General features: G+C 45.1%; 1 protein-coding gene across 1 annotated transcript in view; it reads left to right on the top strand.

Moving 5' to 3' along the window:
- The window catches only part of CHN1 (chimerin 1), a gene marked incomplete at its 5' end in the record, with an annotated part of 108,148 nt that extends 95,744 nt beyond the window's left edge, over positions 1-12,404 (top strand). Inside the window, 5 exons of the mRNA XM_082483341.1 lie at positions 4,323-4,496; positions 5,208-5,285; positions 6,448-6,585; positions 8,048-8,153; positions 11,471-12,404. Of these exons, the coding sequence (XP_082339467.1) occupies positions 4,323-4,496; positions 5,208-5,285; positions 6,448-6,585; positions 8,048-8,153; positions 11,471-11,642 (668 nt within the window). The 3' untranslated portion in view covers positions 11,643-12,404. The remainder of the gene's footprint in view (positions 1-4,322; positions 4,497-5,207; positions 5,286-6,447; positions 6,586-8,047; positions 8,154-11,470) is intronic.
- Between the last annotated feature and the right edge of the window lie 512 nt (positions 12,405-12,916).

Below are 12,916 nucleotides of genomic sequence, written 5' to 3'. Positions count from 1 at the left end.
GCAGAAGTTTTCCTATTGACCTGCAGGGGTCCACGACTGCATCTTTTAAATCTGTCCTGTATTATTGTAGGATTTATTGGCACCTACGATGCTTTAGGAGGATTTTTCTTTAGCTCCTCTCCAATTTTTATAGCCAGCCAGCAGATAAGCTCTGATGAACTTCTGTAAGAAATGGATAAGGCTCCTGGTTACTTTAGATCCGGAGTAAAGCTGCTAACGCCAACTTAGCTATTCTGGATTTATTTTGATATAACCAAAAGTAAGTAGACCCTAAATTTGAAATCAAATGAATCCTCTTGGTCGTAACAAACCCAGCCAAATCATGAAGTTTGTGTGTGAACAAGGCAAGCAGTCCTAAAGCTTCACCACGTGGCAGCACGCAGATTGATTCAGGACTCGGCTTTCTTGTTCCTTCCTAGTTTATTCTATAATAATGGGTTTCAAAGCTTTCATGAAGCATCTGCAATGCGAAGAGAGGACATTTTTGTTTAATAATATGCAATTTGCAGCATAATTCCTGTCTTTTAGTACTAAGAAGTAAGCTGAGTATAGAGTAGAAGTTTGGCACGTTCCCAGTGCTCAGTGGAGAGGAGGGCTGACCTCCTGCCCGGCCGCCTTTTACCTTCTCGGAGTTGGCAAGACAGATGATCATCCTTCATCCATGCGTGGCGCTGGTTATCAACTGAACCAGAGACCAGTGACTGAGACGTGGCTGCACTGCCTTTCACGGAGCGTTGTTAGCTCAGGAGAGGGGCCCACCTGGTAGGAAGCGCGGCACTGGTGAGTTTTAGCTTCTTTATTGGAAAAAATACAAATTTTCTGTTGCAAAGTCGCTGAAGGCTTCTAGAAGTATATATTGATGCAGAACTGCTAAAGTGAGGTGCTCTGCTGCCCTTACTTAAGAGGTAAAGAGCCTCGATTGTTAGGAGGATGCCACACAGCCCAGTAATATTGAACCTAGTGCTCATGCATTTTCTAAGCATTAAGTATCTGAAATATTTCTAGGTTTTAAATGTTTCTCAGGAGTGTTTGTAAGCCCTTAAGCAGAGGGCTGGTGCATAAAGTCTAATCAAATGCAAAGGAAGAACAAACGAGAGAGGAGGAAAATTGACTTTTGCATTTGTAATTATTATTCTGGTATTAATGAGGTCAGATCCAAAGCCCATTTGAATCTATGGGATTAGCAGTAACGCAATTATTTTCAGAAGCAAGGCTTTCTCATCGAAAACATCTCTGTAAGTTAGCTATTTTAATGAAATGAAACTTTCTTGTATATAAATATAATTAGGATGATCTCAGTGAACGTGATAATTGTTTTAAGTCAAGTATAAGATACTTTGAAGCGTGTTTTTCCTTTTGTGTATGTTTTAGTCTTAACTATCCTTGGATTCCCAGAAGCATTACTCTGAACTATATTGCTGTCTGTGTGAAGCAGCTAATTTGCACTCACAAAATCACTAGCGAGTCCTCATGAGCAAGGCACTGCCATTCCGGTCTTGTAGACGTCATTTTCGACAGACGTACCAGACTCTTTCACGCATGTAGGAATAGGTGCTTCTTGCAGCAATTGTAGGAATTCTATATATAGTAATTATATTTGCATTCATAAACACTATTATTGCGAAGTTTGGGTTTCGAAATAAAGAATTAAGATTTCCTATGTGATCTTAATTTGCTTCCCTTCTTTGTGTGCATTAACACGTTGCCTCTAATTATTTGACTACTTATTATTTTTAATCCACAATTCCGTTCTTATTCTGAAAGCAGAACGGATGGTACTTGCTTAGTAGCACCTATTCGGTATTGCGTCGTCTTGTTGTTAAAAGTGTAGCCATTGGTCTTCTTAATGGCCCAGTATTCAAACCTTACACCAAAGATGAGTCGTTTCTCCTCTGTATTTCCACAAACATTTAATGAATTTGTTTCTACAAGACAAGAGGAGGCAAGAACAGCTTCTCCTTCCCATCCTACAGCTGAAGCACCGAGACACTAAGGGGTTCAGCTCACGTGTTTCCAATGAATTTGGGTTCCCCGTTTAAAGCACAGAGGGACCTGATTTCTCAAAGATCAGGCAAACTGCAGCGCTGGCGGTAGATGTTTAAAGCGTAGGTGGAGGTCCCCCTGCCTGTGCTGGCTGCCGTGCTCAGAGTTTCTTCGTTCCCCAGCCCAGAACCACAGGTAGGGTAGGTGCTGTGCATGAGGAGGTTGTGTGGTCATGCACCTTCCAACTAGGGGTCTTAGAGCGCTTGATTAAATGTGGCGTTTAAATAAATGGTCAGGGGAAGGCTTTGGTTGTTACTATTTCCTCTCTTGTCACGAATGAGGCAACTGAGCAAACGCTGAAGGAACCCGAGCGACCACACTGAACTCCTCCACACCTGGAGCAAGCCCAGGAGAGGGCTGTGGGTCAATGCAAGCGACCGAGGTTGGCCAGGGTGGGGCCCCGCAGCACTGCTTGGCTGCAGGGGGCCGGGGGCCGCGCTGCGTGGCTGTGCCCAAGGTGGGGTCCGCCACCCAAAATCACAACCAGGTGGGAAATTTGGCATTCACAGCTGCCTGTGTTGCGCGTTAACCACTCCTCACGAGGACAGGAGTCGCTCCTGCAGGGAAATAGCTAAAGAGAATTTTAATCAGCCATTTCATCTGGATCGGGATCTGCGCGTGTTTTGACTGATTGAAGGTGACATGCCGAACTTTAATTGCAACCAGAGACTGCATGTTTCACAGAGGATCCTAAGTGACAAAGCTGGTTGCTTTTACAGGCTTGTTAAGTAAACAAAGTGCTTTTAGCAGCAGGCTGCAGCTGACTTAGTGGAAATTAAACCTAGCGATGAATTCTGGGCTTTACTGGTTTGGAAGGAACAAAGTCAAATAATCTGTGGAGCATTAATGAAAACAGAAGTATTGGCAAAATCAACAGGAATCAAATACAAAGGGAATCCGTATAGACAGATACTCGGTATTGCAGTGGGAGAGGAAAGCACAGATTTTCATCGAAGCATTGATCCTTCAAGCTCCTGCATCCCTTAATTCTGCAGAAATCCAGGGAGCTCCCTGTGGGCAGTGCAGCAGTGCAGAGAAACGCTTGCAGAACCGGAGTCTCGGTGTATACCGAGCGCACGTCAGAGCATGGCAAACACCCTGATGGCCAAGTGCCGCCTTTCTTGCTGGTCACTGGTTCTTCGCAGGCACCTGTGGGTCTCCGTTGCAGAACAGGAGGAATGGCGGTGAACATGGAGTCACTGGGGGCTGCCCCGTGCCCCTGCGCAGGGCAAGAGGCTGCCTGGTAGTGTTGACTGCAGTGTGTGCTTAGCTTAAAGGGGACTGTATTGCTCTTCCCACCTTCACTGTGTAATTGCTGGTGTTTTCCAAGTTGTTGTTTTTTTTTTTTTTTTCCCCAGACCCCGAGTATTATGGTTTTGAATGGTTTGGGGCAGAACAAACATTTTTCTGTAACCTGATTTCAATTAAGTGTCACTTGAACTAAATCTCATTCTCAGTGTGTTTACAGCAAAGCTGTGGAGTTGTTTGTTTATGGTTTGTTTTTTTTTTTAAAAGAGCCAACAGATCTCCCCTAAGTCATTTTTAAAGTAAACAGACTTGTTTTGGTGCCTGCCAACACTTTGTTTCAGAAACACCCTGTTGAAACGGCATCAGAATTGCAGCCGCTGTGACTTAGAAAAGTCCTTGGTAAACTGCTCCGCAGCGAGAAACCACCAACCAGAACCAGCTTGGTGACCCCTGCGTCTGCTGTTCAGCTCCCCTGCGAGCTAGGGAATGGGCCCTGTCACCAGCGACGCTACGCGTGGGCTGCCGCATCTGGCAGGAGCGTGGCGGTCCCTGAAGTGGTTCGGGTCTTGGGGCTGCCTTGCCGGGGGTCATAGCCTTCCGAGACCCCGTCCCTACCTTCAGCTCCCCCAGGAGGTGTTGGAGTGCCACCGTCCAGCGCTACATTAGAACTGTAAGCGTTAGGAAATCGGCAGCAACTTGGGAAGACAGTTTAAGTCGTGGTAGCAAAATACGTAATAGAGGCGAGGAACATAATTGACCCTTAGATACTGATTAAAAAAAAAAACATATGGAAAGTTTGTCACTTTGTGCTAAATCTTCTAGGGATAGAAGAAATGCGTTGGGTAGAAAAATGTGTCTTACTTTGGGTCGGTCCCTACCTGGCGCATTGGATGGTTAAGAGGTCTTAACGGAAGTAGTGGCTGCGAGATCAGGTCAGATCCTGCAGGAGCTGTACGCCCTCCGCAGCACTGACCTTGCCATACGCGTTTGCACCAACCGCCAGCCTAATCGTCTTTTCGTTTTTCTCTCAGATTGTGGTTTAAATGTGCACAAGCAGTGTTCCAAGATGGTCCCAAATGACTGCAAGCCAGACCTGAAGCATGTCAAAAAAGTGTACAGCTGTGACCTTACGACGCTAGTAAAAGCACACTTCACTAAGAGACCAATGGTAGTCGACATGTGCATTAGGGAAATTGAATCCAGAGGTAAGGCATAGTTAATGGACTTTGGTTGCTTTACTGATAATCCGTTTAGATTGATCTGGGTCATCTGGGTTTCTGCTGAATGTATGATGGCTCAAAACAGATTTGCACAGGACATTTTGTGACTGCCAATTACCCCGCACAGCTAATACTCTCCTTTGCATTATTTCGTGGTTCATGCCCATTTATAATTTTTATAGATTCTGCTAGAGATTGCTTAATGGACAATTACTGCTTTATAGTTATATATTGGCACCTATCTTTCCAGTAATATTTTTATTAAAAAAATTAAGTGAATGTGCTAAAAAAAAGGCAGTTAGTAATGATGAGTTTCCTCTTGCTAGTTCCCCTAGCCCGCACTGAGTGTCCTTTTCTAGAATTAGAATATTTGTTTTCATTCTGAAGTAATGACTGAACATCAAGTATGCTAATCTCGGTTATTTTTAAATCGCTTGTAATTGGTTTAATATGTTTCTTCAGCTCTGAAATCGTTTGTATAAACATAATTTAGTGCTGATAGAACAAGGCGGCTAATGCAAGGGTCGGGGTTAAAAGGCCAGGATAAGATTTCATTCTGAAAGAAAAGCCCAATAAGGCTTTTAAAACGTGCCTGCTTTTTCTGCCTCAAATGAAGAACCTGGCAAAGGCAGAAGTGGGTGGAAGGAAACTGTAAAATTAAGACGAATTTTAATCTCGTTCAAATATTCCTCGCAGGTCTTAATTCCGAAGGACTATACAGGGTCTCAGGATTTAGTGATCTTATTGAAGATGTCAAAATGGCATTTGACAGAGGTACAGTCTTTTCCTGCATGCTGGATGTATTAAACGTACGGGATTTTTTCTGCTCAGCCCCTCTCTGTCTCATGCTCCCCTGCATCGGTGGGCTGAAGGAGTCCAGCAGCTGTGCTTGCGGAAGGGGAATCTCCCCATCAGAAAAGCGTTATCAGCTTCACTTTGGCCTTTATTACCAGAATCTCCTTTTCTCCTTCCCTCAGTATCTGTGCTTCAGTAATGATGTGTATAGGAAAGGAGGAAGCTCTCTGAACTACTGCCCTAGTTTGCAAGTAAAACTACGCTCAGGGGGGTGGGGGAGGGGTAGAGGGCAAGTGGTGAAGTGCCTTGAGAAGGCTGTGCAACTTAAATCCATCTTTCTGGATGAAAGCTCCAAAATAATAAGATGAATACAATAGCGCGAACCAAGTTTGAATCGTTACAGTCTAAAAGAAGGTCAGTGAGAACAAACTCTTCTCTCTGAGGAAAGGCAGTGGGAAAATTAAAGGTTTTCCAGCTGCAGTCCCCCTGTCCCAGTAGAAATGAAGGCCAAAATCCATGCTGGAAACTCTCTCTCCTGTTTTTCCGGAGGACTGGACCTATTCAGACAACATCTGCCTCCTCTGCAGCGTTAGCAGGGCGGGGATGCGCTGGAGAAGCCAAGTTCGGGATCTGTGTCCGCCGCGGTCAGGAGTAGGTAGTATACGCCGTAGCGAAATGGTGAACACACGTTTCTCCTATAAAACGAGGAGGCTAAGTTGGTTTTCTTTCTTTTACTTTTTTTCCCAGGCTCCCCTGATTTCTCATTCAGTGCTGACAAACGTGTTGTTTGGCAACGCAGCGTGTTCAGAAATAGCTAAACTTCCACACGTTTCTACGAGATAGATACTGCTAGATCAGGCAGATTTTTTTTCCAAAAAAAAAAAAAAAAACAACCCTGCATTTTTTGTAATCGTTTGAAACGAAGAAAGGATAGGTTTCTTTATAAAATGCTTGAGGTTTTCACCCTGAAACGATGAACTTCCCAGCCCAGTAAATCTCTGTTTTGCTTATAAAAGCCAAAATCTGTCGTCGTGTCCCTTTTAATAATGTTTGCTTGAGCAACTTCTTATTTTTATTTTGAATGCTGTTTCACATCTGTTTACGTTTCCAAGGCTTTAATGTCAGTGCCTTCTCCCCACAGATGGGGAAAAAGCTGATATTTCTGTGAATATGTATGAAGATATCAATATTATCACTGGTGCACTTAAACTGTACTTCAGGGATTTGCCAATTCCGCTCATCACGTATGATGCCTACCCAAAGTTTATAGAGTCTGCAAGTAAGTATAACGCGTTTTGCTCCTAGTTTTCATTCTCATCCTTTTCTTCCCCATTTTGCGCAGTACTTGCCTATTGATTTAATAGCTGTCCCACCAGCTCTTACCCTGCGTGCCCTATTTAGTAAGGATTGCAGGAGTAGATATGCACTGCACATTACGACACGGTCACGTGGTGCTACGTGATCAGGGTTACGTTTTTCTTTGCCTTTGTCACCAGGAATGCTTCCTTTTCGTCACGCATCATGGATTACGTCGCTTTTTAGGTCTTGCACGAATCCCTAGAGCTGCTGGACATTAACACTCAAAGTCTGTTGGGTTTGCGTTGCCAGAAAGAAGGTGATTTATGAAAATGTTTAGAAATAAGAAGTCATTTGTTTCTAGAGGTGTCCGTTTTGAGCCTTTTCACAAGCTGATAAGCGCTCATCCTAAGGCCACCTTCAAGGCTGACCTTGCAGACAGTGAGTCTGCAAGCGCAGCGGTAAGCCCGGCTGGAACGTCTCTCCCAAGCATCCTGCCTGCCCGAAGCATCTCTGCGATGCAGCAGTCACACCAGCCACACCTGGAAAGGTGTGAGGTAGCCATGGGTGGAAAACAAGGGCCAGATGCTGGGCTTACCGCTCCTCTGAGAAGGCTTTTTCCAAGCAGTACGGACACAGCCAAAGACGCTGATGGCAAAGTTCCCGGTACCTTCTGCTATCCCAGGGTTGCACCTGTAGGTTATTTGTGCAAAACTAGTCCAGTCAGCAAGGATTACCAGGGGATTTTTTTTTTTCAGTAGGCTGCAGGGAAACTTTTCATAGAATAGAATAATAGAATCATAGAATTGTCTAGGTCGGAAGAGACCCTTGGGATCATCGAGTCCAACCATCTACCCTACTCTACAAAGTTCTCCCCTACACCATATCCCCCAACACCACATCTAAACGTCTCTTAAACACATCCAGGAATGGTGACTCAGCCACCTCCCTGGGCAGTCTGTTCCAATGCCCGACCACTCTTTCGGTGAAAAATTCTTTCCTAATGTTCAGTCTAAATCTACCCTGGTGGAGCTTGAAGCCATTCCCTCTTGTTCTGTCATTAATTACCTGTGAGAAGAGACCAGCACCAACCTCTCTACAGTGTCCTTTCAAATAGTTGTAGGGAGTGATGAGGTCTCCCCTCAGCCTCCTCCTCCTCAAACTAAACAGTCCCAGCTCCTTCAACCACTCCTCATATGATTTGTTTTGGTGGAGTGCAGTTTGCTTTGGGAAGTTTTCTTCGTCCAAAACCAGTCACATCCTGACCGTGCTCTCAGCACCTCTCTCGACGGGCAAATCTTCCACTACGAGGTTTGGATAGGTTCTGGAAATCAGTAACCCAGCAGAGCTGTGAGACCCTATCTCCTCTGCAGGCCACCAGTGCTGTCTTTCTGTGTGTGAATTCTGGCTGTACGTGTGGTGACGGTTGAACATCTGTGTTTCAGAAACCACCGATCCGGATGAACAGCTGGAAATTCTCCATGAGGCGCTGAAACTGCTGCCACCTGCACACTGTGAAACATTACGGTATCTCATGGCACATCTGAAGAGGTAGGTGGACTAGCTGGAAAGGACTCGGAGCCAAACTCATTTTTAGCAAAGTCCGTGTTGGCACCTCCAGAAAAGTCTGGGCAAGGCCCACCAAATCCTGGAGATGGACTGTGGCGGGGAATGATATTCTGCACAACAGCAAATACCCAAATGCTGGTTTTTATCCTACTTAAAGCACTCGCAAAGTCCTTAAAAGAAATAAGTAAAAAATCCACAGTTTTGAAACACAAAAGTCAACTGCCTAACAAATATGTACTATATCTAAGGTTACAGTGAATACTTATGGTAAAAAAAAGCCTTTAGTACCTCTGGGAGTGATAAATCACTCCCTGGGCAAGGAACTAATACAGCTTAATGGCTATAGACTGGTGTCTTTTCCTGCTAAGTCTTGTCTACCATGGTCATCCCTGACACCCTAAATCAGACAGCGCGCACTAGCCTTGAGCTGATGCCAATTAGGCACAGTGTTAATTGGCCTTCACACATCTGATAAGGTCTGCCAGTCATTCGTCATCAGCGTGGAGGCCCCTCATTCCACCTGCCACCTTCTCAAAACTGGAGGAGCGTAAATTCTGCCTGAGGTTTCTCCTTCTCCCTGGGATACGATTGAAGTTGGTCAGTAGGCTGAAAAACTGTTAGAGAGAGACTGACGGATGAATATCCGGTACAACAGCACAGGTTCTATTTCTTTCAGGAAAGCGGGGGGGGGGAAATCAATGTGGCATATTAGGGTATCCATTTTAGTTTCTCAAGTAAACTGAAGTTATTGTCAATATATAAGGATCATTCGCTTTCCTTAAAAAAATACTTTATTTCAAGCTCCCTTCTGCTTTTTTCCTTTTATAGTTCTTCTACAAGCAGGAATACGTTGACTCTGCTGAGTGCCTCAGGCAAAATTCAGCTACAGGGTTTCTGCCTGATTTGTCCATTTATTTCAATGACATTTCTAATGGATGTTTTAGAACAGACACAGAGATGAGAGACTCAGGAACAAAAAAAACCCCACCGTACTGCTTGTGAAGTGTGAAGTTGATTTTTCCTTACCCCGTTCAAGAGTAGCTGTTGCTGCTCTAGTTAGCAAGTTGCTTTTGCACATCGTCTTTCTGGTATAGTTGAATGATAAGGTAGAAGGGTGACAAAATTCACTCCTTTTTAAACTTCCTTTTAATCCATTTGCTAAAAAGAGCCGTGGTGCTCGACAGGCTCTTGTCTTGCTGCTGAATTCAGGGAATCAGACACAGATCCCTTATGTGGAATAATTACAAAGCGAAGACACAGCAGCTTGGAAACATCAGACTTCTTTCAAAATAAAAATAAAGGCAAAAGGGGGAAAAAAAGGAAGAAAAATCTTGACCTTTTTTTGTATATACCAAAGGATTTGTTCGTGCAACGCAAGATGCCACAGTGGTGCAAAGAGAAATAAAGAGAAAAGGAAACCAAAAAAAAGTGGTGCAAAAAGCCGGACTCCTTCGGTCGCTCTCCCTGGATTCTTAGCTGTTTCTGAGAATCCTTATGGATTCTTTAAACCATAGTGTGTATTAAAACATCTGCATAGTCTGAATTTGTTTCCCTGAGCAAGGCAATTCACCAGGGTAAGAAGCTCGGGCTTTGAGGCACGTTTGCGTCTCCTGTGTCCGTGGCAGCGGGCAGCAGCGATGAGCGCGCTCCGTGTTAGGATACCGCAGGCAGGGTGTCCTCCTCCCGCCCCCGCCGTGCGGGACAGACCCTGTGCTCTCCGTGCTGAGGCAGAGCAGCGCAGGAGACCACAAACCTGCCTCTGAGCCCACATCATAGAATCATAGGGTTGGAAGAGACCCCTGGAGATCATCTAGTCCAACCCCCCTGCCAGAGCAGGGCCACCTTAGAGCAGGTTGCACAGGAACGCATCCAGGCGGGTTTTAAATGTCTCCAGAGATGGAGACTCCACCACCTCCCTGGGCAGCCCGTTCCAGTGCTCTGCCACCCTCAAGGTAAAAAAGTTCCTCCTCATGTTTAGGTGGAACTTCCTATACTCAAGTTTGTGCCCGTTACCTCTTGTCCTGTCACTGGGCACCACCGAAAAGAGCCTGGCCCCATCCTCCTGGCACCCACCCTTTAAGTATTTATAAGCATGGATCAGGTCCCCCCTCAACCGTCTCTTTTCCACACTAAAGAGACCCAATTCCCTCAGTCTTTCTTCGTAAGAGAGGTGTTCCAGTCCCCTAATCATCTTGGTAGCCCTATGCTGCACCCTCTCCAGCAGTTCCCTGTCCTTCTTGAGCTGGGGAGCCCAGAACTGGACACATGGAGAAATACCATCCCGTGATCCTGGAGACTGTCGCGGTTGGGCAGCAGTGACCCCTCTGGCATTTGCTGAGCAGACGAGTTTCTGCAGAGGCTGCCTCTCCTGTAGGTATAATTCTTTGGGCAAATTACGTTTCGGGAGGTGGCCAGCAAACCTGCCCCGCAGCTTTGAACAGGTCAGATTCCTGCGGGGCAGCAAAACGCGGCCTCCCCGCCTCCCTCTCCTCCTCTGCTGATGAAAACCAGACGGCAGGAGGCTTCCCTGAGCTGGGGGCTCGGCTGCCCAGCAGCTGCTGAGGACCCCAGAAGAAGGAAGGGCGGAAGGGGGCCCGTCAGAGCACAGGTTTAACGACCTGCTCACACTGCTGTGCGAGTGAGGTCACAGCGAGGCCCTGGTGGTTTCAAAGCCACCCCGAACTGATGAATCGCCTTTTTTTTTAAGTGCACGCCACAGGACAGAATTTGTCCTGAAGGGTGAGCCGGCTGTCCTGCATAGCACAGTCAACCTGTAGCCCCCAAAGGCAGGGAATTCACGTGTGATGTGCTTCGCCCCCATTGCCGTCGTACCCACCAGGGGAACCTGGGCTGGATCCCACCTGGGCGGCCACAACAGCACGTCTCTAGTGACCGCAAAACGGCTAACGAAGTAACGCGCACAGTCTGGTCCCCGTAGGAACGGCCTCCGAATGGTGCCACCGTAAAAAGCGAGAGCCAAATTGTTCTGATTTATCTGAATTCACCCCCCGGCCCCCTCCCTCGCCGCGGAGTACCGACCCCTCCTCCAACTAACCACGGTCTGTGTGCGAGGTGGGAGGACAGAGGCATCTGACTCACTGTAAACGCGCACAGCCTTTGCACTCGCCAACTTCTGAGCGCTGCACCCGACGCCTCCGAATGTATCCCGCGGGGAACGGCAGCCTCTCCTGGGCTTTGGGGAGAGGCAAACAGTTCTGTCCAGTTTCCCTGGTTTTCGAGCGTATGCAGGCGTAGTTTGGCACTGCAGGAATGTGAAAACCACTCTCCTTTTTTCACAGAGTAACGCTCCATGAAAAGGAAAATCTGATGAGTGCAGAGAATCTGGGCATAGTTTTCGGACCAACTCTTATGAGAGCGCCAGAACTGGATGCGATGGCTGCATTGAATGACATCCGTTATCAGAGACTTGTGGTGGAGATGCTTATAAAAAATGAAGACATTTTATTTTGAATATTTTGGGGGTTTTGTAATAAAAAGGAAGCAACAGTGTTCTATGGATGAAGGAATATTTTAAAAGTAATTTAATGGCTCTTGTCGCTGAATTCCATATTTGCTAGAGCTTTCGATGTATTCAGGATAAAAATGAAGGAACTCTTTGTCGTTTCTGTAGTGCCATTCAGCTGATGTTGAAAAAGGTTAACACATACTTTCCAGTACTAGTAATCCTGGGTGTTTATCATGTCAAAATAAAAAAAAAAAAAAAAACAAAACAAAAAGCTATTGCATGATTTGCTCCCTGTTCTCCCTGTTCTGGTGAGACTCATTCCATGAAGAAAACAACTGAACTGGTGCAGCATCTTTGTTCTGGATAGTTTGTGATTGTAATTATCAGCATGTTTCTCCGTGTAAACCTGTTGTGAATTTGCTTTTATGTTCTATGTAATTGGTTTCTGATACTAAAAAGAAAGCCGACTTATGTGAAAGGGAGCCTCTGGCAGTTTATTGACATTTCATATCATTCTCTGCCACTTTGGGGGCTGATTTCTTCTTGGGTTTCTTTCAGTTTTTTTCCTCATATAGTAATTTGTTTTTAACAGAAACAAAATGTGTACTTTAAATGTTACTTTAAGTAATTCTCCATGATGTTTATGGTGGTTGCAGTGAAATCTGCAATGCTGAGCAGTGTTCCTTTATTATTATTGCTATTTCAATTGTAATTTTGTATTTTTATCTGGCATGCATATATTAATTTATTAAATTTTGCTTTTAGAACTCTAACATTAAGCTATTTATTTTTGCTTAACAGAAGTGTCTCAAAAATACTGTTTTTTTTAAATTTTTGACATTGTCGCTTTAACTACGAACAACCTCTGACTTAAAAGAAGTGAGTTACAAGTTTTACCGGTTTTGCCAAAACCATTCTGATTGAAATGCTTTGGAGCCTGACACTTTGCTAAGGTTCCCACAAATTCCTCTTTGGTTTGAAAATTTCTTCATTGTCCAAGATGCCTCTCAAGGGTGCTTCAGAACTCTTAAACCAGAAAAATATTGCCATCTACTACTTAATATTTTATGTGTATATATATAGCTATAGTTATAATTACCTATATATGGACCGGAATTGCAGTTTACCATTAGGCATTTGTAGCTGCCCAGAGTGGATGGATACGCAGCTGAATTTCAAATGCAAATGCATCATAGAACGTTTGCTTTGCGCTTATTAAAGTGTTCAGCGCTGGTGCAAGCGCTTTGGCCTGTCCTAAAGACGTTTCTTAGCTGCCTAC

This window comes from Vanellus vanellus, assembly GCF_965231255.1.
Source record: "Vanellus vanellus genome assembly, chromosome: 5".
In the NCBI taxonomy this organism is placed as follows: domain Eukaryota; kingdom Metazoa; phylum Chordata; class Aves; order Charadriiformes; family Charadriidae; genus Vanellus; species Vanellus vanellus.
This window is presented reverse-complemented; position numbering and strand designations above follow the sequence as displayed.